General features: G+C 46.3%; 1 protein-coding gene and 1 pseudogene across 1 annotated transcript; one reads left to right on the forward strand and one right to left on the reverse strand.

The window, feature by feature from the left end:
* The first annotated feature begins 20,743 nt into the window (after positions 1–20,743).
* Positions 20,744–21,784, forward strand: LOC136459535 (protein STRICTOSIDINE SYNTHASE-LIKE 10-like). Its single transcript, XM_066459382.1, has one exon. The coding sequence runs from the start codon at positions 20,744–20,746 to the stop codon at positions 21,782–21,784; it is 1,041 nt and encodes a 346-aa protein (XP_066315479.1).
* A 1,811-nt stretch (positions 21,785–23,595) lies between these two features.
* On the reverse strand, positions 23,596–25,462 carry LOC136459536 (uncharacterized; annotated as a pseudogene).
* Positions 25,463–26,581: the final 1,119 nt, after the last annotated feature.

Genomic DNA, 26,581 nt, shown 5'->3' on the forward strand with positions numbered 1-26,581 from the left:
CTTTCCTTGGTCACATTCTGTCAGAAAATGGAGTTTCAGTCGATCCAGGTAAAGTGCAAGAGGTTATGGATTAGAAAGCACCAACCATAGTTCTTGAGATTAGAAGTTTCTTAGGACTAGCTGGTTACTACCGTCATTTCATACCAGACTTCTCGAAGATTGCCAAGCCTATGACAAGTCTGCTACAGAAGGATCACAAGTTTGTGTGGACAGAGGAGTGTGAAGCAGCTTTCCACACTTTGCGGAAACTGTTGACCACTGCTTCTGTTCTAGCACAACCAGATATCGAGAAACCATTTGATGTGTTTTGCGACGCATTGAAAACTGGATTGGGTTGTGTTCTTATGCAAGAAAGGAGAGTTATTGCTTATGCCTCACGTCAATTGAGAAAGCACGAGGTTAACTATCCAACACATGATCTTGAACTTGCTGCAGTTGTGCATGCCCTAAAAATTTGGAGACATTATCTACTTGGTAATGTGTGCAACATTTTCACAGATCACAAGAGTCTCAAGTACATCTTTACCTAGCCAGAGCTGAACATGAGACAGCACAGATGGTTGGAATTGATCAAAGATTACAACTTAAATGTGCAATATCATCCTGGAAAAGCCAATGTAGTGGCAGATGCTTTGAGCAGAAAGTCACATTACTTGAATGTGCAGCCATTACTTGAAGATGGGTTCGATCTGATGCATCCTGCTGTGTTACATAGTATTCAGATTAGTTGCTCTTTGGAGAGTAAGATAATAGAAGGCCAGAAAACCGATAAGGGAATATTCCACATCAAAGAGAAAATCAAAGAAAAGTCGTCTCAGCACTTTAAAGTGGATGAACAGGGCATGTTGTGGTTTGACGACCATCTTGTGGTTCCCAAGGATCGAGAGCTTAGGAATAAACTTATGGATGAAGCTCACCTTTCTAAGCTATCTATCCATCCGAGAAGTAGTAAGATGTATCAAGAACTAAGACCTCCTTATTGGTGGACCAAAATGAAGAAAGAAGTTACAGCATATGTCGCCAGATGTGACACATGTTGTAGAGTGAAAACCATTCATATGAAACCTGCCGGTTTGTTGCAACCCTTGTCAGTCCCTAGTTGGAAGTGGGATGATATAAGTATAGATTTTATCTTGGGTTTGCCCACTACTCAAAAAGGATATGATTTGATTTGGGTGATCGTGGAAGGTCTTACCAAGACCGCTTATTTCTTGCCTGTCAAGACAGAATATCGACCACCTCAATATGCCGAGAAGTATATCGCATAAATTGTGAGGTTGCATGGTATACCAAAGACTATAGTATCTGATAGAGGGTCACAGTTCACGGCTCACTTTTGGGAACATTTACACAAAGGCTTAGGAACTAGTTTGATTCATAGTACCGCTTATCATCCTTAGACAGATGGTCAGACTGAACGAGTGAATGCTGTTTTGGAGGATATGTTAAGAGCCTGCGTATTGTCTTCTAAGGTATCATGGGAGTCATGGTTACCATTAGCTAAGTTTTCTTATAATAATAGTTATCAAGAAAGCATCAAGATGGCTCCATTCGAAGCTTTGTATGGCAGAAAATGTAGAACACCATTAAATTGGGTCGAGCCAGGAGATAGAAGGTATTATGGCATTGACTTTGTAGAAGAAGCCGAGAAGAAAGTTCATATTATTCAGCAAAATATGAAGGCAGCCCAATTGTGTCAGAAAAGTTATGCAGACAGAAGAAGGAGACCCCTTGTGTTTGAAATTGGTGACTATGTTTATCTGAAGGTCACACCAATGAAGAAGAAAATGTTTGGAGTCCGGAGAAAACTTGCCGCTAGATTCGTAGGACCATATAAGATCTTGGAAAAAAGAGGTCCAGTAGCCTACAAGTTAGAGTTACCTGAGACAATGAGTACCGTCTTCCTAGTTTTCCATGTATCACATCTCAAGAAGTGTTTGCGTGTTCCGGAGGAAAGAATAGAACCTCAAGGCATCTAACTCAAATCAGACTTGGTGTATCGTGAGCAACCAGTCCGTGTGTTAGACACTAAAGAACGTGCTACTCGGAATAGTGTGGTGAAAACATACAAGATACAGTGGAATCATCATGATGAGGGAGAAGCAACTTGGGAAACGGGAGAATATCTACAAAAAGCTTATGAAGATTTTTATAACAAATGGTTCGTAACCCAAATCTTGGGACGAGATTTTTATAAGGGGGGAGGGCTGTAACACCCCGGTGTTCTACCAGCATTTAGGCACTGCAAATCATGCATATCATGCATCATCAAGCATCCTAATCATACATGCCTAATCATGTAAATAATAATTGAAACCCTACTTCGAAACATACGAAACATGCTCGTGAAACATGAATGTTGCATACACTTGTTTAGAGTTGTTTTTACCCTAATTATGCTTGCTAGGTTAGTAAAACATGTTTGACTATGATTGTAAATCATCTAGAATTATTTAGCACAATTTTTGGAGCAAAGTTTGTATTCAAATTATTGCAAAATTTTGCTTTAAAAATAATTCTCCAAAATTAGGGTTTTGAGTTAAAATTGACTTTAATTTTATAATTCAAAATCTAGCTAGAATTGGACTTTGGTCATAAAATCAAAGTTGTAGAGGATTAAATTCTAAGCAACTTTTATTTTTGGGCCATTTTCAAAAGATGTCATTTTCTTGCTCAAAATGATATTTGAAAACTGGTATCTGAAAATTTCTTGAAAATATAATTTGAAAATTTCTTTTCTCCTTTCACGGGCCGCCGCCTCGCTTCTCGGCCCACGGTCGAAGCCGGCCCGGCCTGCAGCAGCGCCCGTCGCTCGTGCGCCCCACGTTTAGCCCAGCCTAGCGCCACATCCGGCCTGCCCCAGCGCTGCCGCCCGCACGCGCTCACCGACGATGCTCGCCGCGCGGCAGCCACGGCCTGCCTCCGCTCCCACGCGCCCACCTTCATCTGCCGAAGCCGCTGCGCTCGCCACTCCATTCTCCCGTGCTGCCTCTTTGCTCCACCCGCACGTGCTCTGCTCTCTCGCCACCGAGCGCCACTGCAGCCCCCGCCGGTGAAATTCGCCACCCATCCTCCACCACTGCCCGCGATCAAGCGCACCTGACTTCACCTCGCTCTCCGGCACCTAGTGCTCGTGGTTGTGACGCCTTTGAGCCAAGGTAGAGCCTTTTTGCGTGCTTCACCGCCGTCAGCCATGGCGCCGCCGTGCTCGGCCACCGTGGAACGCGTCTTCCTTCCCCTCCTCCACCTTTTCTAGTTGCCTGCTCAAGTTCGGCATTCGCTTGCGAACCCCACGCGCTCGCTCGCTTGCCCTGACCCAGCCGACAACGACCGCCGGCCCGCTAGTAGAGTCCACGCCGCCGTGGCGTCTCGACGCCGGCGTGGCTCCTTGCCTCGGCCAAGCTGGGCCAAGCTGGCTTGGGCCGAAGCCCCGAGCCAGGCCGCCGCCCTCTCCTTCGCTCGGTCTACGCGGGCCAAGTGTGGCCGTGGGCCAGTTGGTTTCCACGGGCCGGCCCAGTAGGAGTAGGAAGATTTCATTTTCAATTTTTTTATTATTTGGAAAGAGAAATGATTTGGAAAATATTTGTATACTCAAATTTGCTCCAAATCTGTTAAAATAAATTTTTCTAGGTTCCTTGTCACTAGATCTACATGAGAAAATTATTGCATGTCATTTTTAAGATACTTTTCTATAGAGCTTTATTTAATCCTTGATATTGCTGATAACTTGAAAAATGTGTAGAAAAACCTATAGGCTTTAGAAAAATATGATTTCCAAGTTTGTTAATCTTCTTATGTAATGTACTTCCTAGGAAAAATATGTGTCATGCATGTGCTGTAGAAAAATTATGAGGTGTAGTTCAAGTACCTTTAATGGCTGATTTTTGTTATTTTTGCTAGAGAGCAAAGATTGTATAAAACATGCATGTGATAATTTTTGTATAGTGATTATTTGCTGTGTAGAACATAGGAAAAATACTAACTCTGTTGTTTGACACTTTTCATAGTACAAAGTATTTTCATGTTCATAATCATGCCATAGCTTGTTATTTTTGTGTAGGCTAATCCACTCATCCAAATACCATGAAAATCTGATGGTAGACTACTTAGGGTAGTACTGGGCTATGGTAATTTTCTAAGATTTTTCTAAGCAATAAAAATAGATGTTACTATTCAAACCTATTATTAATTAGGGTTTAATCAAGTGTTGCTTTATGTGTGATTAAGAAATTAGTGAAGCTTTGGTGTATCTTTGAAGCATTTAATAAGATGTGTTGACTTAGCATATTAGTAGTAGAAGAGAATGCAGTAGATGACATGTGCTTGTAGTATATGTTCTTGGATGATGTTGACTACCTTGCATAACTAAGTCATGGTATAACTAAGTGTTAAATGAAGTTGAGACCGGACGGAGACTTACAGAGTTTTGAACTGTAGTGCTTTTCCGTCTGTGTCGATTAAGGACCAACCGTTGTTGGGCCTCGAGTCATGTTGAACGCATGCCTTACATTTAGCTAGTCAGATAAAGTACCTTCCGACCGCGAAGCTGGGAGATTATTCGGGCCGAGTAGATTGCCCGCAGCGCACTGTGCCGGAGCAGGTGTGGTAGGACATGGGGGCAAGATGATAAGACTAAAGTGCAGTTGGTCGGCCCCCGGGTACATGTGGTTCCTGGCAAACTCGAGATTCCTAAATAGTTGACTCGGTGATCAATATCTCACTTTAGCGGGTGAGTGAGGTTTGTGTAAGGAATAAATCACCAGCTGGTTAGGAATCGATTCAAATCGCCATCGCTCCTAGATAGTGAGCACTTGACTTGAGTTACTTCATCATAGTAATGTTAATGGAACACTTGGACAGTTATAATGAATATGACAATATGGAAGTTGTTAATGATCATTGGTTATCATTATTGGCTTAATCACATGTTTGCTCTAGTATAGGTGCAAATCTAGTCGACAGGTTAATAATAATTAACTTGACAATAATGCTTTTGGAAAGGTTCTTGAAATATTAAAAATGCTTCTTTTTGCAAATGAGTCAGCTACCCTACTATAAAGCCCTTCATAATCCTTGGTGTCACTTATTTTTTGTTATGTCGGGTAAGTCTAGCTGAGTACCTTCTCGTACTCAGGGTTTTATTCCCACTTGTTGCAGATGGGCAGATGTATTACGGCTACTGTATCAACTGCCTTTATCCTGCGATGGGTGATGCTTAGGACCATGGGCATGGTCATTCCTTACGTCTCGTTTGATGCTTTTGTTGGAGATGATCATTAGCTGGCACTGTATTTGAACTCCGTGTGAGTGTGTGTGGTTTGAACAAATGGCTTCCGCTACTTCTATTTGAACTCGTTTTGTAATAACTATGTTTAAACTCTGATGTATCTGAGATGCAAACTTTTATGTAATATGTGATGGTGACCGCTAAACTTATTACGATCTTGACTGGTATGTAAGTTGGTTTGAAATCCTTCGTGATTTTATGGACTACCGGGTTATACGGGCTTAAGTTTGCTAAATCGTCTGCTCTGGCGAATGATTTTCTTACTTAATCTCGTATAATTGGTCGGTTCTGTTACATGAGTTTACTAGCTTCAAAAGATGGTTACAAACCTCTCGGGGCTACCACACAAGTTGGCAAGCTCCACGGGTGATGCTCTAGCCAGCTAGGAGCCAAGCTCCAAGAGTAACAAACACAACCGCCAACCAAAATGTGAACCAAGTGCTCTTTAGAGTTGTGAAATCAATGGAGCTGCTCTCTAATCAAGTTTGGGACCCTTTTTCCTCAAGGATTGATGGGGAAATCAATGGATTTGCTTGAGGGCTTGAGTTCAACAATAGAGGGAGAGAGAGATCCTACTCTGCTTTGGACATGCTCAAGTGAGGAAGAAGAGGCAGGTTACCCCTAGTAAGGAAGGAGAAAGGTATATATGTATATATATACCCTCAACCCCCAATGGTCACTTAAATCGTAGATAGCCGTTGGAGAGGAAAGGGAAAGGTATATATACCCCCAGCCCTCAATGATCACCACACCTAAGGGGTTAGGCGAGATGAAACCCATAGCCTTGAGGTCGGGCGAGACGGAGCCCGTGGCCTAGAGGTCGAGCGAGACAGAGTCCACTACCTTGGGGTCGGGCGAGATAGAGCCCATGGCCTAGAGGTCGGGCGAGATGGAGCCCGCAACCTTGGCGTCGGGTGAGACAGAGCCTGCACCAACGGGTCGAGCGAGATGGATCCCACAACCTTGGGGTCAGGCGAGATGGATCCCGCACCTAAGGGGTCGAGCAACACCGTTTAATACATCTCGAGCCATCCGGGGAAGTCAGCGTGAGCGCTAACTTCCTTGTGCCACGGCTCAAGTGTGTCAGTGCCTCTCTTCAAGTATGACAGTGCCGCACCATGCAAGACAGCAAGGATAATAGTGAAGTGTAGACTATCTTGGCTGTGAATCTAAGGATGCTTGTGGTTGTTTGAAGCACTTGGTATCACATATTAGCTTAAGCATTGTGTCTCCCTTTATAGTACAACTTTTCTTATACTCAAATTCAAGATATAAAAGAATCTTAAACCTCTTTTGAGTTTGAAGCCATCTATATTTGTAATTAGGGGCTCCTCCATTTCGTGTAGCATCCTCGAATATAAATTTCCTGCTTGTCATCTCGATAAATTTCATTAGTTCTCTAATTACAGTGGTCATTATCACCAAAACCCACAATTAAGGCTTGATTGCACTTTCAATCTCTCCCTTTTTGGTGATTGATGACAACCCAATTAGAGCTTACAAAAGATATAAAATAAATACTAAGACTTTTCGAGCCATAGGTGTAGAGCCTCCCCTAAGTATATGAATAGAGAATTGAATTCTTAAATTGGCATAAGAAGCCAAGATTCAAATTTTAGTGAAAGTGATTGGGCTCCCCCTACATCCATGGTCCTATGGGGTGCTGCATAATGTGTCAGGTATGTAAAACGTGATGCAAATGATAGTTTATGCATAATATGGTTTGCTGTTGCAGCTGGGTGCGACACTTCTGCACTTGCTGTAATAGCACAGATCTTAACAGACACCACATAGCATGTGATACATATAAAGATATACATTCTAGCACAAATGTATCACAAGCGACAACATAGATTAATATATGTCAAAATCCCAACCATATATAAAGTACTTCAGTAGCATTATTATATAAATATAGTTTCTAATGGACTCTCAAACTCTCACCGAATGAAGACTATTCTAAATGGATACGAACGCAACAACCTCTATGGCGTCAAAAAAGTTGGACCCCTCTAATTTTCTCCCCCTTTGGCATAAAGCACTAAAAATAGAAGAAAAGAAGAAAGATCAACACCTACTCGTCATCTCCCTGGATGTCCGTCCAATCAATATCATCACCTCCTGCAGCCCTAGCACCTCCTACAGTAGTCCTAGCACCACCATCACCATCATCATCATCAGAGTCAATATGTGCACGGACCCGACGGTGAGTAGTGGCGGTGTACCAAGTGGAACAAGTGGAATGCCTCGGCTCTTGTCTTAACGGTATCCCTCTAGGGTCTCATCCCAATCTACTGCTCATCCCTGCTGCTCCTCCTCATCATCTGAATCTATGTTGGAGAGACTCAAAAGGTCATACTATGGAGGAGGTGGAATAGGAGGAAGTGGTGGAAGGTCCTGTCCATGCTGCTGACGCTGCTCAAGCTGTGTCTCGTACTCTCTGTCAGCTGCATAGGTGCACTTGCCAAAGATTGCCTTCAACCACTTGCCAAACTTCTTCATCTTGACTCCTCTGCCAGACCTAGAGCAGGAAGATTTAGGGAATGTCTACATGAGCATGAGAGCTCCTAGCTCCCTAAGTAGCTGCAGCTAGCTAGGTCTTCTCAATTTTGTAGACGGTGTGCATCCCATCCTTCGAAAAATAAAATCCAGTGACCCTCTCAATATGAACATGAGGTAAGGGGCATAGGGCAGCCCCCTCCTCCCATCCTCCACTGCAAATCTCAACTCAGTCCACATGAATCTAGGGACATTGAACCTGTCCCCACCTAGAGCAAATCTAGCCAACACATTTCTCACATAGCCATTAATATCTGAGGCTGCTCCATCCTTTGGGTTGATGGTGTTCCTGATGAGGTTGTTGAGGATGTAATAGAAGCTATGTAGACCACTCCTCTTGCCATCTGCAATCCTTCTATCTCTCCACATGTAACTGATGTCACTGGATCTCAGCTCGAGGCTCATCATGAATGTAAGTGTAACCTCTATGCTCCTCCCCAAAGCCAAGAATCTGGCTGAAAGTGACAAAGTCGACTCGGTAGTGCCGACCATCAGTCATCTAGTGAATCTCATTAGAGGTCTAGTCATAGAAGTATGTGGCATAAAACTATGCAAGGACCTCCTCATTCTAGTTATACTGGAAACCCATGATGTCTGAAAGCTAGAACCTATCACAAATTTTGATTACCTTGTCAAACTCAGGCTCCTCCTTCTCCTGCATCTCATCCCAATCAATGTACTACATCTTGATGATCTTGGTTTTCTTGGATGCAAGAATGGCAGTGGCATAAAAGTTGGAATGAAACTCATTCCAGAATCTATAATCAATGCCCAAAATCTTGCGCACTGCATAGGGATTGATCCCCCTTGCCTCTTCCACCAGCTTCCAACTCTTGGAATAGTTGACAACTACATGCTAGCGGGAGTCATCTGGAGGTCTCATGATGATCTCACCCTCAAAATCTCTCATGTGTCTGCCATCAAACTCAGAGAGATGTTGTGGGGTGTTAGGAATGGCATCAGTGGTACAACCTATCATCTCTAGCCTCTCCTCATCTTCAATGTATTGCTCGTGCCTCCCCCTATCACCAAGTCCCCTTGGAGCTGCACTACTATCTGCTGCTGTTGACCTCCCTCGACCATGGTGAGATGGATCCTTGTCTCTTTGCTTATTCATCTTTCTTTTCCCCCTTCGGTCATTATCTTTGTGCTCCATCTTCTCAAATGAGGTAGGAGAGGAGAGGGAAGAAACTACTCGGGCCAAGGGCAGTAGCAGCCATCAGTGACATTGAGGGAGGGCTAGCAGCTGCTATGGCATAGCCAGAGATTGGCAACGCGTGACCAAGTTATGGTGATGGCACAGGCACGAGAGGAGTGAGAGGCGCGGGCATCAACATCGAGGAAAAGAGAGGGAAAGAAGTTACTGTAGACCTGAGGATAAGAGAAAGAATAAATGGACCCCACAGTAAAACCGTTTGGGCTGAATCTCAATTGAATTCAAAGTGTGGCATTGCCACTTGCCTAGCTCGGCACTACCGCACACCCAAAATAGTGAGAGTTAGCTATAATCTATATGACTCTTTGTATAGGATATGGACACATATCACCTATATACCATGACCAGAAACAAACAATCAATACAGACCTTGATCATGATACATAAGTTGCCTTTTATAAATCATTTTCATGCACAATATGAAAATTTTCAACTCTTTTGCCTAGATACTAGTTTATCAAATAGAGGCATGCTAAAATTCAAACCATGTTATGAGAATCAAGTATATTTAGCTCACTACGCAAAGCACAAAACCTTGACTCATCGAGGGGCTTTGTGAAGATATCGGCTAGTTGCTTTTCGGTGCTCACATGGCTGAATTTTGATATCTCCTTTGGTTTCATGGTCTCTCAAGAAATGATGACGGATGTCTATGTGCTTGGTTCTAGAGTGGCTTACGGGATTGTTTGCAAGCTTAATGGCACTCTCATTGTCACATAATAGTGGGATTTTGGTAAAATGACATCCGAAATCAATGAAGAGTTTGCCTCATCCAAAGTAGTTGGGCACAACATGCACCGGCCACAACGTACTCGGCCTCGGCAGTGGAAAGGGCTACACAATTTTGCTTTTTAGAACTCCTAAGACACTAGGGATCATCCAAGGAATTGACATGTCCCCGAAGTGCTTTTTCGATCTACTTTGCAACCGGCGTAATCAGAATCCGAATACCCAAGTAGATCAAACTTAGAGCCCTTAGGATACCACAAACCAAGGTTAGGAGTATGTACTAAATATCTTAAGATTCTCTTAATGGCCACCAAGTGACACTCTTTTGGGTTAGCTTGAAATCTAGCACACATGCACACGCTAAGCATAATATCGGGCCTAGATGCGCACAAATAAAGTAGAGAGCCGATCATGGAATGATATACCTTGGTATCCATGGCTTTCCCTTCAATGTTGAGATCAAGATGTCCATTGGTTGGCATGGGAGTTTTGATAGGCATGGCATTCACCATGTCAAACTTCTTGAGCATATCATGGGAGTACTTCGTTTGACTAATAAAAGTTCCATCCTTCACCTGCTTGATTTGAAATCTGAGGAAGAACTTCAACTCACCCATCATGGATATCTCAAATCTCTTCATCATGATCCTACTAAATTCCTCACAAAAAGTATAATTAATACTACCAAATATTATGTCATCGACATATATTTGACACACAAATATATCTTTACCAACTTTATGAGTGAAAAGGGTAGGGTCGGCTTTGCCTATTTCAAAGCCTTGTTTAAGCAAGAATTCCTTAAGGCATTCATACCATGCTCTTGGTGCTTGCTTAAGCCCATACAAGCACCTTTCGGAGTTTGTAGCTGTGGTTGGGGAACTTATGATCTTCAAAGCCCGATGGTTGCTCAATATAGACAAGTTCTTGAATAGGGCCATTGAGAAATGCACTCTTCACATCCATTTGATATAGCTTGAAGTTGTGATGAGTGGCATAGGCTAGAAGCATTCAAATTGCTTCAAGTCTTGCCACCGGTGCATATGTTTCTTCAAAGTCCAAGCCCTCTACTTGAGTGAAACCTTGAGCAACCAACCTTGCCTCGTTCCTTGTCACCACTCCATTCTCATCTTGCTTGTTGCGGAAGACCCACTTGGTACCAATGACATTGGTATTGGGTCATTCCACCAAAGTCCACACTTGGTTTGTTTCGAAGTTATTGAGCTCTTCTTGTATGGCCATCACCCAATCCGGGTCTCCAAGTGCTTGTTCTACCTTAAGAGGCTCCAAAGAGCAAACAGACAAGTAATATTGACAAAAGTTTGCTAAATATGAACGAGTTGTTACCCCTTTTTCAAAGACTCCCAAGGATGTTATCAACAGGATAATCCTATTGTATTGTTTGCCTTAGCCTTGGATGCTCAATGGCCTCTTGTTCATCTTCTGGATCTTCATTATCATCTTGCTCAAATATGGGTTGTAGGTTTTGTCTACGAGCTAGAGTCGAATCAGCTGCTACTAACTGTGTAGGTGCAGCATTGCCACGCTCTGGAGTTGCAGCAGGTGTTTGTTGTAGTGTAGCATCAGGTACGTTAGCGGAAATTGGTGCAGTGACAACTTGAGGAACCACCACTTCAGTGACTTTATCTTCTTATGGTCTAATATCACCAATAGCCAATTGCTTGATTGCTTCACATGGTGGATCCTCCTTTCCTACAACACTTGAATCAACTTGCTCCACTTGAGAGCCATTAGATTCATCAAATGTCACATCTACCGCAACCTCAACTCTCCTAAAGGTTTTGTTGAAGTCATGGTAGGCATGCTCATTTGATCCATAACCAAGAAGAAAACCTTCATCAACTTTAGGTGCAAACTTAGAGATTTTGGGTTTCTTGTTAAGTATGAAACACTTGTACCCAAACACTCTAAAATAAGACACCTTAGGCTTGTTACCGGTTAGAAGCTCATATGAAGTTTTCTTCCACTTCTTATGTAGGTAGAGGCGGTTGATGGCATGGCAAGCGGTGTTGACGGCATCACACCAAAAGATGTCCGACGTCTTGTACTCATCTAGCATTATCCTTGCCATGTCAATGAGTGTACGATTCTTCCTCTCTACTACACCTATTTTGTTGAGGAGTGTATGGAGTTGAAAACTCATGCTTGATGCCCTCTTCATCAAGAAACTCCTCAACTAGAGTATTCTTGAATTCGGTCCCATTGTCGCTTCTCACTTTCTTGATGGGAAGACCGAACTCCTTTTGAGCTCTTCTAACAAATATCTTCACCTTCTCTTGAACTTGGTACTTGTCATGCAAGAAAAATACCCAAGTGAAACAGGAATAGTCATCAACAATAACAAGACCATATTTGTTACCCCTGATACTTAGGTAGGTGACCAGTCCAAAGAGATCCATACGTATTAGCTCCAATGGTTGCTTGGTGGTCATGATGCTCTTTGGTGGGTGAGGTGCTACAACTTGCTTTCTGGCTTGACAAGCGTTACAAATCCTATCTTTCTCAAAGTGAACATTTGTTAGTCCAAGAATGTGTTCATCTTTTAGAAGTTTGGCCAAGTTCCTCATCCCAACATGGGCTAGTCGGCGATGCCAAAGCCAACCTATGCTAGATTTTGCCACTAAACAAGTTTCAAGCTTAGCTTTACTTTTGTTGAAATTAACTAAGTAAAGCTTGTTCTTTAATTGACCCATAAAGACAATAGAGGAATCCTCCCTTCTAAAGACTTCCACACCCTTATCCGAAAAGAGACAATTGTAGCCCATCTCACATAATTGAGAAATGGACAACAAATTGTAACTCAACGAATCAACATGTAATACATTTATAATTGAATGCTCAAGGGTTATAGCAACTTTACCGAAGACCAATCACATCCCCCTTTGAATTATCTCCAAAGATAATATTTTCATTTGAGTGCGTCATCAGGGAATATGATGAGAACATACTCCTTTCTCCGGTCATATGATTTGTACATCCACTATCAAGCACCCAACTTGATCCACCGGAGGAGTATGCCTACAAAACAAGTTTAGTTGCTAGATTTAGGTCCCCAATTTGACTTGGAGCCTTGCATGTTAGTCACAAGAATCTTAGGAACCCAAATAGAAGTATTCCTATATATGTTGGTTTCCTTTCCAACATATTTTGCAACCAATTTCCCACTACTATTGTTCCTCAAAACAAAGCATGATGTCAAGCTTTATCGAGATGTATAAGTCTTTGGTTGATAGGCATACTTATTCTTGGTGGCCCACACTGGTTGCTTAGGCTTCTGGAAAACCTATTTCTCCTGGTACACCTTCTTCTTGGGCTTAATTTGATCAAGAACAGAATTGGTAGCCTTCCTATTTTTGTGGGGCGGCACAGCGCTCGGGGATGCTGTACTGTCACGGTTTGTACAGGCTAATTTGTACCAATTTTGCCCTTCCTCTAAAACTGCACACACTCATAGCCATTCACTATCCTTCTTCCATTTGTCTTGGCTCCTTTTGTGTGTCCAAGCCCATGCTTGATTGAGGGATGCCTTCCTTGCTTGAATTGTGGCCATTTTGATTCATCAACCTTCTTGTCATTGGATTGGGTCACACTTATCCACCCTTTTCTAATGACTTCATTGAGCCTAGCAATCTCCTTTCTCATAGCTTCCATGTTTGCAAGGTTAGTGGAATAGGCATTCAAATCAAGATTAAAACATTTTCCACAACCTTGACTAGTGGAGGGAGTAGAGGTTTCCTTTGCCTTAGTGAGATATGAGTTGCTATCCCAAAGAATGCTATATTGCATCTCAAGTTCTTTGTGCTTTTCATCTAAGTCATGATACTTTTTCTTGAGAGCTTTATTTGCTTTCTTTGTGATAGCATGGTCCTCTTGCTCTTTGGCCAAAGCCTTGCGTAAGGATTCCATCTCACTTCTCTCTAATGCAAGAGCTTCTATGCTAGCAATGTAGAGATCCTCTTGTTCGATAAAAGTCTCTTCTCTAGATTCTAGCTCGGCTTGGACACTCTCTAGATCCTCCATTAGCTTAGTGATGAATAATTTGGTCTTTCCATCCAAATTTTTAGTTATCATGTTTATTTCTTCATCACTAGATTCATCGTCACTAGAGCTATCACTAATATCACTACTAGAGATATCACTAGAAGGTGAAGGAGATTTGGCCTTCGATTTGGATTTTACCTTCTCACCCTTTGCCATGAGACAAATGTGAGGGGAGTAGTAGTCATCATTAGATATGTCATTGAAGAGCCTTAGGTGTAGGGGATGACTTGTGAATAGCAATAGTTGCAACCTTCTTGTCCTCTTCACTTGTGCTTTCTTTAGTTGAGTCCCATTCATGCCCAATATGAGCCTCTCCATGTACTTCTTGCTCTTTCTATGGTCGGTCTTCTCCTCTTTTTTGTCCTTCTTGTATTTATTGTCCTTGATCTCATATGGACACTTGGCAATGAAGTGATCGGTGCTTCCACAATTGTAGCCATGTCCTCTTTTTCTTGTTTGGGAAGCATTCTCTTCACTACCTTGTAGCCTTGCTTCTTTAGCCCCTTGTGATACCTCTTCATAAAGAGAGCAACATCATCAACTTTCTCATATTGATTATCATCATTTTCACTTTCACTTGAAGATGATGTGGTCTCTACTCTTTCTTGAACTTGCTTGCTTGCTTGGGGCTTGCTAGTTGAAGCTTGTTGGTTGATCTTGGACTTGCTTGTAGAGCCTTGCTTGTTTGATTTGTTGGCCTTGAGAGCTACATCTTTGATCTTGATGCCCTCTAACTTTGCTTGCAATTCTCTACGTTTCTTCCTCTCATTTGCTTCTTCTCTTTGCATGTCAAAGGTCAAGATCCTCCCAAGTACATCATTTGGTGTGAAGTACTCAAACTTCTTTTTGTCTCTAATTAGAGTGACTATGGTCTCATTTCTAGGTGAATAAGCTTCCAACATAATCTTGACAACTTTATGATCATCTAGCTCATCACAACCATAGCCTATAATCTTGCCCACCTATTGTCATCAACCTATCAAACATCTCTTGTGACCCTTCTCCATCCAAGATAATAAATCGGTTGAGCTTGTACATCAATAAATCAATTCTTGTCTTTCTCACTTTGTCAACCCCTTCATATGCAAGATGCAAAGTATTCCAAATTTACTTGGCAACATCCACACCAATCACTCTATTGTACTCATCACCATCCAAGGCACTAAGTAGCACACTAGTAGCTTGATCGTTGAGGTGGATGATTCTCATTTCTTCCATGGTTGGATTCTTGGGATCAACCGATGGCTCAAATCTATTGCAAACAACCTCCCCAATACCGGGAATGAAGACCTATAAGATAGGCTCTCATCAAGTGCTTTCACTTGGCAAAGTTAGTCCCATCGAAATGAGGTAACTTGCCCGTGGGCATATTGATGAAAGGCTTGCGATCATGGTTAGTCATAGACATAGAAGAATAGTTAAAGGATACGGTGACATATTTATTGTCAGTCATTCTTCTAGCCTTTCCTTTCTTGTCCTTCTTGCTATGCACTTGGTAGCACTCATCATCATCACCATCTTCGGAGCTTCTAGATAGCTTACTTGAAGATGCATTGGAGGCTTTTGATTCTTGTTCCTTCTTCTTTCTTGTTTCTCTTCTTTTTCTTCTACCTTCTCTCTTGAGTCTTGTTTCTTCTTTTCTCGCTTTCTTCTCTTCTAACCGCTCCTCCTCCTCCTCCTCCTCCTTCTTCTTCTTCTCTCTTGCTTCTCTTTTCTCTTTTCTAGCTGCCCTTCTTCTTCTTCTTTCTTCTTCATTTTGAGCTTTTTCGACATCGGTTGCCTCTAGCTGCGGAAGCGTGGAGTTGCTCGCTGTAGAGGCGCTAAGCTCACTATTGTTGGTGTCATGCAGCCCAATGTCCTCTGGATCGACGTTGATGGGCTTCACAACACTGGATCCTCCCTTGGGCTCCTTGCCTCACATGGTGAAGCACACACGAGGTAACCCGCTATGATACCACTTGTAGGATCTCTGGTTGGCCTAGAGGGGGTGAATAGGCCTATCAAAACAAACACTCAAACTTTTATTAAATTCATCCCGCGACACTGTCGCTCTAGAGGGCGGCACTATCGGACTACATCACTATTCAAAGTTTGTGAATGAAAACTTAGATCAGAGAAATTTCCTAGCTTACTGTAGGTATGACAATCACAGATCAAGAGCTAGAAGTGGTAGAAACACCACACACAAGTAGATCGACTAAAAAAACTAGAAATCACCTCAACCACAATATGTCATACAAGTAATATAAATCAAGTACAAGTGATACAATGATTTATCCCGTGGTTTGGCTCACCACCAAGGCTTGCCTACCTCCACGTTGTTGAGGTTACCCACTAAGGCTTAGAGCTTTCTAGCCCTTCCTCGTTCTCAAGTCAAGAGACTTAACTCTTGAGATGAGGGGTGAGTTTAGTAGCTTCAAGAGATGGTTACAAACCTCCTAGGGCTGCCACATAAGTTGGCAAGCTCCACGGGCGATGCTCTAGCCCGCTAGGAGCCAAGCTCCAAGAGTAACAAACACAATCGCCGACCAAAATATGAACCAAGTGCTCTTTAGAGTTGTGAAATCAATGGAGCTGCTCTCTAATCGAGTTTGGGACCCTTTTTCCTCAAGGATTGATGGGAAAATCAATGGATTTGCTTGGGGGCTTGAGGTCAATAATGGAGGAAGAGAGAGAGAGAGCTCCTGCTTTGCTTTAGACGTGCTCAAGTGAGGAAGAAGAGGCAGGTTACCCCTAGGAAGGAAGGGGAAAGGTATATATATACCCTCAGCCCCCAACGGTCACTTAAATCGTAGATAGCCATTGGGGAGGAAAGGGAAAGGTATATATACCCCCAGCCCTCAACGGTCACCGCACCTAAGGGGTCGGGCGAGACGGATCGCACGACCTCAAGGTCGGGCAAGACGGAGCCCGTGGCCTAGAGGTCGGGCGAGATGGAGCCCGTGACCTTGGGGTCGAGCGAGATGGAGCCCACACCAAGGGGTAGGGCAAGATGGAACCCGTGACCTTGGGGTCAAGCATGACAGATCCCGCACCCAAGGGGTTGGGCAAGACCGTTTAATACATCTCGAGCCATCCGGGGAAGTCAGCGTGGGCGCTAAGTTCCTTGTGCCACGACTCAAGTGCGTTAGTGTCCTCTTTCAAGTGCGACAGTGCCGCACCACGCAAGATAGCAAGGGTAATAGTGAAGTATAGATTGTCTGGGCCTATGAATCTGAGGATGCTTGTGGTTGTTTGAGCACTTGGTATCATATATTAGCTTAAGCATTATGCCCCCTTTATAGTGCGGATTTTCCTATACAAAAATTCAAGATATAAAAGAATCTTAAACCTCTTTGAGTTTGAAGCCATCTATATTTGTAATTAGGGGCTCCTCCATTTCATGTAGCATCCTCGAATATAAATTCTCTGCTTGTCATCTCCATAAATTTCATTAGTTCTCTAATTGCATGGTCATTATCACCAAAACCCATAATTAAGGCTTAATTGCACTTTCAAGAACCAGTGCGAGTGCCACCCCTTGTTGGATCTGGAGAGCTGGCAGGGCAAGTACTCAGGCCGCATGCTGCCCCCAAAGATGGATGCCCGCTGCATCCCATCGGCACCTGAGGTCTCCTGGCCTCTCTCCTTCTTCTTGATCAAGGAGATGGAGAAGAAATATCTCCACAACTCGAAGTGGGGCTCGATCCCCAGGTACCCCTTGCACATCGTGATGAAGGCCACTGATGTGTTGGATCTCGTTGGGGTTCAAGTGCCTGCAGCTCAATCTAATAGTGGTGCAGCAGACCCTAGAAGAACTGGGTGGGGAGGAACCATGAGTCCGCTGCTCGTGGAAGGGCATGAAGGAGACGACGTAGCCGTCGGACTGGCACCGACGCATCCTCATAGCCAGGCACAAGCCACTCCGCCACATCGGTCCTCTCGTGGAGAAGACCATGCTTGACGAGTTCCTCCATGCACGCATGGGTAACATCAGAGCTGGTACCATGAATCCATGCAGGATGGAGGCGGCTACGGAGAAGCAATGATGGCGGCAGAAGAAGCGAAAGCTACAGATCTAGGGGCTCCGACGACGGATTAGCAAGCACGGTAGATCCGAACACGTGGCGGCGGAAAAACAAAGAAGGTAAGGATGTTGTTTTGGTGTACAGAAACATGAAGGAGGAGGCCGCTATTTATAGGATGGAGCGGGGCAAGAAGGCGAACCATCTGCCTAGGTTCACGCGCCCGCTATGCCGCGTCATGCCACCTCCCTCCGAAGATTGTGTGCACGCTACCTCTGGCCGCACCCTCGAAGGACATGCTGTATGACGGCTCGCCCGGTCGATGGGCCAAGGACCGTCGCAGGTAAGGAGGGATAAGGAGCTAAAAACGCTCCTATGGCCCATTCAGGACCAGGAGTTCGAAGGCTGGCCCACCGACGGGTTCATAGCCGCTCTAGGGGCACCCTTAGAGCGAGGGATGGAAAGGGATGGGCCCACTAGCGGCCAGTACTCGGCCTATGTTCGAGTCTTGGTCGGTTCCCTATCCATAGTTTTTTCTTAAAGAAAGGCAACGAGCCCTTGGGACCGGCCGAACGGACCTAAGAACTATATGGATTGGGCGCCAAGAGTCTAGAGTCGGTCACCAGTTGACCCATGCCAGACCCCTATGAACGGGAAGCCAGGCCCCCACTCGGACTAGCCCGTTAACAACTTCACCGAGCACTATGTTCCGTCCATCGAGGAAAAACGTGGCACAGCTTAGCCCCTCCATTCTATAAAAAACGCTTGAGGGATGACGATCACAAAGATGAGCCGATCCTCGATCGGACCCCTGCTACGCGTAGGGGCTCGAGGGAAGTTGGACTCGCAAGGAGACCAAAAGCGCGGTCGCAGTATGATGGTGGACCGATCGGATCCTAGGGTACCGGAATCAAGAAAAATCTTTCCGACCTCCCGAATTCTACGGTAACATGTCCCCAAGAAGACCGATCGTGACAAAAGGGAATCACCGTTCTACCAGGACACACTATGGGCTACAAAAAGAAGGCTAAGGCCCTCAGAGTCCTCCCGTCCGAAAAAGCCTCCAAAGGAGTATTCTACTCCTCCGCAGGCTCAGGAGCTACTGTCGGGTATCGATATTAGGGATATCCAAAGCAAGGAAGTTAGCGCCCATACTGACTTCCTCCGATGGCTCGAGACGTACTAAAAGGTCTCGCCCGACCCCAAGACCGCGGGCTCCGTCTCGTACGACCCCTTGGGTGCGGGCTTCCTCTCGCCTGCCTCCTTGGGTGTGGGCTCCGTCTCACCCGACCTCAAGGACGTGGGTTCTGTCTCACCCAAGGCCGCGGGCTCCGTCTCGCCCGACGGGGACCCATACCGCCGTCAACCACTCTAGGTCCAAGCGTATGGACCTGGGTCAAAACTCTGACGCTAGAGAAGAGGCTGGCACGCCTCGATGTAACTCGTGGCCATAATGGACCATACCTGGGGATTCACATCAAGAACAGTGTAGGACGTGTCGGTACTGTTCTGCCTAATCCTCGTACGGACGTTAACAGGCGCGTCAGTTCACCACGACGTCCGCCGGGACGGAGTGGAACGCCATGACCGACAGATGACGCCTGCGTATGGCGCCAGTGACGAACAGGGCCACGACATGGAGCCGTCCCTGTTGACATCTACAGGATCAGCGGGACCCGCATGAAGGAGAAGAAGGATCCGACAACCCTGAAAGCCTTCTTCTCTCTCGTTCTTCTCCTTTCTCTCCTCTGTAACCCGCACTTTCCCTTCGCCTATAAAAGGAGAAGCTGGGCGCCCCACGCTGGGAGAGATCTAAACACAAGAGCACGGCACGAGCACACAGCTGAGCAGCAATCGAGCTCTCAGGACCCGTTCACTCCTTCCACAAGAGACTTTAGATCCTCTCCTGCTCTCGTCTGTTTGTAACTCCTACTGCAAACCAAGTGCCGGTAACACGAGCAGCAACGAACTGGGCGTAGGAACGTTCCGCCTGAACCAGTATAAACCCTTGTGTCCTCCAAACACATCATACGAGTCAGACGCGCAAATACAAATTTACTCGCTGGTGGTCCGAAAACACGGACACTATAATTTAGTCCAAGTCATGATGCGGTTTCATTGTCAGAGACCAGACGGGCGAGCCAGTATCAGGTGCCGGCCAATTGCAGTGAGTGTGCAGATACTGAAATACATGAGTGCATGCAACGGGCATAGAAAACTGTCGATCACGCAGAGCTGAATGCCAGAGCTGTGGACGTGCAGGCCGGACCGTGGCGGCGTGGCGCGGTGCGGGGATCAACCGGGGCCATTTGCGTCCGCCCGGCCGGTGCAAGTATATGTCCGTGCAGCTAGTGTCACTTGTTGGCTCACGATCTAGCGCGACAGTAGGATCTGGACACTCGTACACACAGCTCTCGTTCGTGCGCGGCTCAACAACCGAATTGTCTTCTGCTTGTTCCACCTGCGCAATTGTCTGCGTTCTCGCCGATCAAATGATGATCAATCTGAAGTCCCACAACCAGCTTGGGCGCGACGAGGCCCTGGTCCTGTCACGCAGCGCGGCACCGGCGAACTGACGACTGAGACAGGCGCCTTGTTTGGATCCGAGCCGTGACAGGACCAAAACCGTGTCCGTGTGCGCGGGCCTGGTTCCCAAATCCCAGCAGGGCCGTCTCGTAAACGAAATCTCCTGCCAACAGCAGCCGAGTCCGAAGGCGCGACGGGCAGGTTCCAGCTTCCAGGGCCATAAAACGCGAGCCCACGTCGCGGCGAGACGCACATCAGAACACACGACGAATCCAGCACGCGCTGCACGAGACTGCGAGAGCGCACACATCGAAGATCATCCCCAGGAAGCTAGCTAGTTGGGCGACGCACAGGCACAGCATGGGTGGGCGTCGGCTTAATCTGACGACGTCGCTCCTCGCCGTCGTCGTCCTAGCGCTTTTCGCCTCGCCGTGTGCCGCCGCCGCGCAGGTCAAGACGACCGACACGCGCTGGAGCTTCCGCGTCCCTTTACCCAGCGGCGTGAGCGGCGCCGAGAGCCTCGCGTTCGATGGCAAGGGCGAGGGGCCCTACTCCGGCGTCTCGGATGGCCGCGTCCTCAAGTGGGGCGGCAGCACCGTCGGCTGGACAACGTACGCGCACAGCGCGAACTACAGGAAGATCCCGCTGTGCACCGCGGGCGTGGTGCCGTCGGCGGAGACTGAGAGCATGTGCGGCCGCCCCCTGGGCCTGCAGTTCCACTTCAAGACCGGCGACCTCTACATCGCCGACGCCTACCTAGGGCTCATGAGGGTCGGGCCGGGCGGCGGCGAGGCGGAGGTGCTGGCGACCGGCTCGGACGACGGCGTCCCGTTCAACTTCGTCAACGGCCTCGACGTCGACCAGGCCACGGGCGACGTGTACTTCACCGACTCGAGCGCGACGTACCCGAGGAGGTTCAACACGGAGATCATGATGAACGCGGACGCGACGGGGCGGCTGCTCAGGTACGACGCGCGCACGGGGGGCGTCACCGTGCTCAGGTCCGGCCTGCCGTACCCGAACGGCGTGGCGGTCAGCCGCGACGGGGCGCAGGTCGTGGTCGCGCACACCGTGCCGTGCCAGGCATTCAGGTACTTCCTCCGCGGCGCCCGGGCGGGGCAATACGAGCTGCTGGCGGACCTGCCGGGGTACCCGGACAACGTGAGGCGGGACGGTAAGGGTGGCTACTGGGTGGCGCTGAACCAGGAGAAGCAGCGGCTGGACGCGACGCCGGAGACGGCTCCCGTGAAGCACCTGGTTGGTGTCCGCTTGGACGCTCGTGGGGTGGAGGTCGAGGAGCTTACGGCGGATAAGGGTGTCACGCTCAGCGACGTGGCGGAGAGGAGGGGGAAGCTGTGGCTGGGCTCCGTGGAGCTCGAGTACGTCGGCCTCGTTGCTTGAGCGGCTGCATGCCATTGTGCCAAGCGGCCAAACATTAGCTGTGGTCATGTTAGGATTAGGAATTGGATTAGCAAGTACGAGTAGCTGTTAGTTTCATGTCTTCCCGTGACAAAGTAGTATACCAACATTGCTATTTTATTACCGATTATTAATAAATTTCATTTATTGTTTGATTATCTGTTTGCTACTTCAACTCTGTTTGTTGTTGATGATCCGTCTCGTGGCACCGTTTTGGACAAGTTATTTTCCTGATGAAGAAGTTAGTGCTCGAGGGTACGTACGTATGCCCTGTCCGTTCTCGGGTCCATCCAGCGCTTCCGAAGTTTCGATCGCGATCCCGATGACGTGAGCGGCGGCGGTACACGCGTCGTCGCAGCAGTCAGCAAACAGTGCGCGCCTAGTACGTAGTACGTACTCCGATATGGGTTTCACGGTTCATGCACATGCTCGTCACTGCGACACTGCCTCGGGCCGGTGCTGCTGCACGCCTGGCTGTTCCTGCCATCGGAACTCAGACGGGACGTCAGGGGCGTACGTACAGTGCGACCTAGCAGGTATGTACACGATATCTCAACTCGATACGTACATGCATGCGTCATGTGGTCAGAAGAGTGAGATCTGCCTGTGTTCAACCGAGAGCAGAGTAGCAGACACCAGACTGCTCATCCGTAATGATGTTCGTATACGTGCCCTTCATTTGCTCCTTTGCTTAGGTTTTCTCTCCACTAAGCGCTGATCAAGTACTACAACTGCCTTGGAGATGTTTGTAACGGGAATGAAAGATGGACATTTTTGTGTCTCCAATGCAATTGCATACTGAAAAGTAGCAATTGGGCTCCAGTTGGTGATGAAAGAAAGGAGGAAAAGGGGGCCTCCATGCTTTGGAAACAGGGAAAGCTCTGCATATTTGCCCCAAATCCTTCGTTGTCCCATGCAAATCACAGATTACATGGCCGGTGAAAGCGCAGCTAGAAGCCTAGAACATGATGGGTTTTGGCCTTTTGGGAGAGTGAGACCATCAGACCACCACATTCTCAGACTGGTCCTCTCCTGCTTGAAAAATATGTAGTTAGGTAACTGGATTGGATATTTGGACTTTTAGTATTTTACCCGTTCAAAAACCATGAACTGCTCTGCAATGCGTAGGCGGTAGGTTGATTCCAGTTACAGCAGACCAGAAAGGGTCGGGCCTTGGATTCCTTTCGCAAAACCAATGCCACAGTTTGACAGAATTTTTTGAACCGCAGCTGCACGTCAGTACGCGCGAGCGCTATAGTTTCATCGTCGGCCACTGAAGTCTTCAGCACCTAATTACCATGGTCGAATTATGGTACACGATGTTTTGGCATGAGGCTCCCGTCCCGTGATGGTCATTGCTGAACATTTCGGTACCGAGATTGGGAGCAGAAAAAAGAAATCGTTCTCAACGACAGTTTAAACTACAATGTCATATATATGTATTGCACAGAGTAAATAAAATTTTAGTATTAGTATCCGATGATGGTACATCATGTATGTATATAGCCTGGAGCCTTGGAGTCGGGAAATGATTTAAAGATGCTTCCTGACAAATACGTTGGGACATTATGTCTTAGTACAAGCTTACAATAAACTGCATGCATTTATACATCAACGAGTTGCTACCAGTACAAGGTACTCCATCTGTAATCTCCTGGCAAGGTACCTGTGGATTTCACAGGCTACGGCACAGTAGTAGTACCACTACAGCTGTACTGATATTCTTAAGCTTATCCCAGACACGGCAGACCCAGTGTCGGAGGCTCCCACATGAGTGGAGTCTGGGGAAGGAAAAAACAGAGGCAAGCCTCTCCCCACACCCACCAGACAGACCTTCTATTTTCCACCCAGCTAAGGCTACTCCAGTTCCACACATCACAAGCGAGAATGTATGATGACTACTTCTTTGGAGCAAGGATATATAGTATACGCGATTTTTTCAGCAACTGGCTCCTTCAACCTTTATGCATCCCTCTTTTCTTGTTTAATGACGTGATTGGTGAGGAACAAGTCCAGCTTGTACAAATGTTTTACTGTACCAACTATTTAGCTTCTGCCTTCGCCATTAAATTTAAGGATGATGTCAGCTAGAACATTGGTGTCATTGCTTGTGTTCCTCGTGGATAACCAATTATCATCAAACTGAACATTTACATCCCTGAGGCAGGAAAAGGAATAGTTGAGCTGTTCAGATCCATGCAGCATCATTGCCGAATACAAATATATCTGTATCTCCAGTGAATATTTTCATACTATTGCTTGGTGAGTGATGACAAAATGTAGCTAAGCATAGTTAAGTGTTAACAGTATGCTTGACTACCAAGAATGACTTGAGCATGCAGAGATAGCGTGCATTAACCAAGGCACAAGCGTAGTACATGAATGATTGAATTTTTGCATACTTTTTATCATCGCAAATTGGAAATTTCATACCTCTTCAGGCTAAGAACTTCATAATTTTTCCGTAAGTAATCTGCATGCTTAGTGAGAGCATCCTGGGCATAATCTTTGCCAACAGTTCTAATTGCAGCTGTGTTTAGCAAGTTTTCTATTGAACCATGTTTCTGCAATAGTTTCACTGCAGTCTTTCTACCAAATCCCGGAACCAAGTGCTGGATTCCTGGAACACCATCTGCTTCATCGCCCATGAAGCACCCTGTGCAGCATAGCTTCCAATTCATTAGTTGCTCAAATATAACAGAGTCCCAATGGTTACAGAAATCATGGATCAATACCAAAGAAATATACTCACTAAGGCTTAAGTCTGCAGTTGGATCACACTTGTATTGAGCGACATAATGCCTTAATGTATAGAAAGACCATCGGCCAATCTCAGGAATGGGCATGACTAACTGAACATCATCAGATATCAGCTGCTTGAAGTCTTATCTGGTGAGGCAATGACAACTCTGTAACCTTTCTGTAGAACCTGTTCTGTCAAGGTAGCCACCACATCATCAGCCTCATATCCATCGACTCTTACAACCTGAATTTGCCGTTTCCAAATTGTCAGACTCAATAATTTGACCTGAGAACAATTGAGTGACTGCACTAATTTAAACATTGTGTTGGTTCACCCACCGGGACATTGCATTGGCGGAGAACGTCGACGACCCGTGTGTCAGCGCCAGTGCCGACGCCGCGAGCCCTATGCGCCTTGTACGAAGGCAGCAGCCGCCTCCGGTACTCGTTCCCTCCTTCACCGTCCAAAACCTAAGTCCAGAGAGAAAATCTTCAGAAAGAAGTCACCTAACGATGATTCCTCCTGTGTAGAGCAGTGGAGCTGAAACAGAACAGCGCGCGTGTACTCACAGCGACGACGGGGTCACGGAGGCTGACGTGTGCGAAGAAGAGCGCCAGCCAGCGCGCGAAGGCGCCGAGGCTACGCTGGGAGCCGCGGAAGCATAGAGGGTTGACGTCGAGGAAGAACACCCGTGGCTTGGTGGGCTTCGACGGGGAGCCTTCCTGCCCGACAGGTGCTTGCGAGAATGCCCCGCTGGTGACGCGCTGGAGATTGCCGAGGTGGAGAGAGGGAGAAGAAGAGGCGGTGATAGCTGGAGTCGCGATGAGCCGTAGAGGACGAGGTCTGAGGGGCGCCGCTACCCCTGCGGCGGTGACCGGCGACGCGGCGACCGCACCCGCGGTGGGCAGGGGCAACATCGGCACAGAGCGCTGCTGCGGTGATTTTTTTTTTAATTTTAACACTTTTTCAAAACTAATTTTAAATATAACACTCTCTAATTTTTTTAACTAACACTTTTGGTCGAGGCTAAATGCCTGTGCCACGCCATGTACGGTGGCGCGGTAGGGAGCTAACGTGGCGACGACCGGTATCGCTGACCGGTGACATGGCAGGGCCTGCCGCGCCACCATGCATGGCGCGGCGGTGCCGCGCCAAGGAACATAGCGCGGCGGTACCTGGACGGTTTAATCGGAACTTTCCGCACCGATAGTGGGAGTTACTCTAGGTACTGCTCGACGTAAACCAATAGTGGATTTGTTTTTGTCTTTTGTTTAATCTTTTTCACGGCCGAATAGAGAATTTGATAAGCCAATGATTTTTTATAATACGGTTAACCACCATGTTAGCTAATCGACTACGAAAAATTAAATCGGATTGAAACGAATATTTTTAAGGGAAAAAACTTATTTTTTTGGCCCTATATTGTAGGATCGGTAGCGCCGCGACCATGGACCCTGGCGTCGAGATACCCCGGGACTGTCGGTTTCCAAACTAGTTGCTACTTAATCTCGTCTGTAGTGATGTAGCGACGCATTGAAACGAATATGAAGCAAATAAATAAAGTTCGTGCGTAAGTTGACAAGCTGTCACATAACATTTTCATTGGTCTGACATAAGTTCGACATAACATAACCAACTAAGCCTGCAAGTTTAGGACGTCAATATTAGTTCGACCTAACAAACTAAGATCTAGGAGTGTAAGGATCCCTCGGATGCCTCTTTTTGTTCGAATTTATTGGCAACACATTAGGAGTGTAGCCAACGTCGGTGTGGTCGCGTCGTCGGTGTATATGGCTCGTACCCTACAAGTATATGATATGCACGATTATTTAGAATTCTTTATGATCGTTAGTTCATGTAGCCTACGTATTTAAAGAAACTACCTTTGTTAGTATCTGTGAGGCTCCTTAAGTACCAAGCGATGCACCACCTAGCTGAGATATGTTGATCTCGTTCTGCGGCCAATCGTCCCACTAGTCGTGCTGTCTGTGGAAGCCTGGGGGGTCGTCGTCATCATCGTCGTCCTCGTCGTCCTC

The sequence above is a fragment of the Miscanthus floridulus genome, chromosome 6, assembly GCF_019320115.1.
Source record: "Miscanthus floridulus cultivar M001 chromosome 6, ASM1932011v1, whole genome shotgun sequence".
Classification (NCBI taxonomy): Eukaryota; Viridiplantae; Streptophyta; class Magnoliopsida; order Poales; family Poaceae; genus Miscanthus; species Miscanthus floridulus.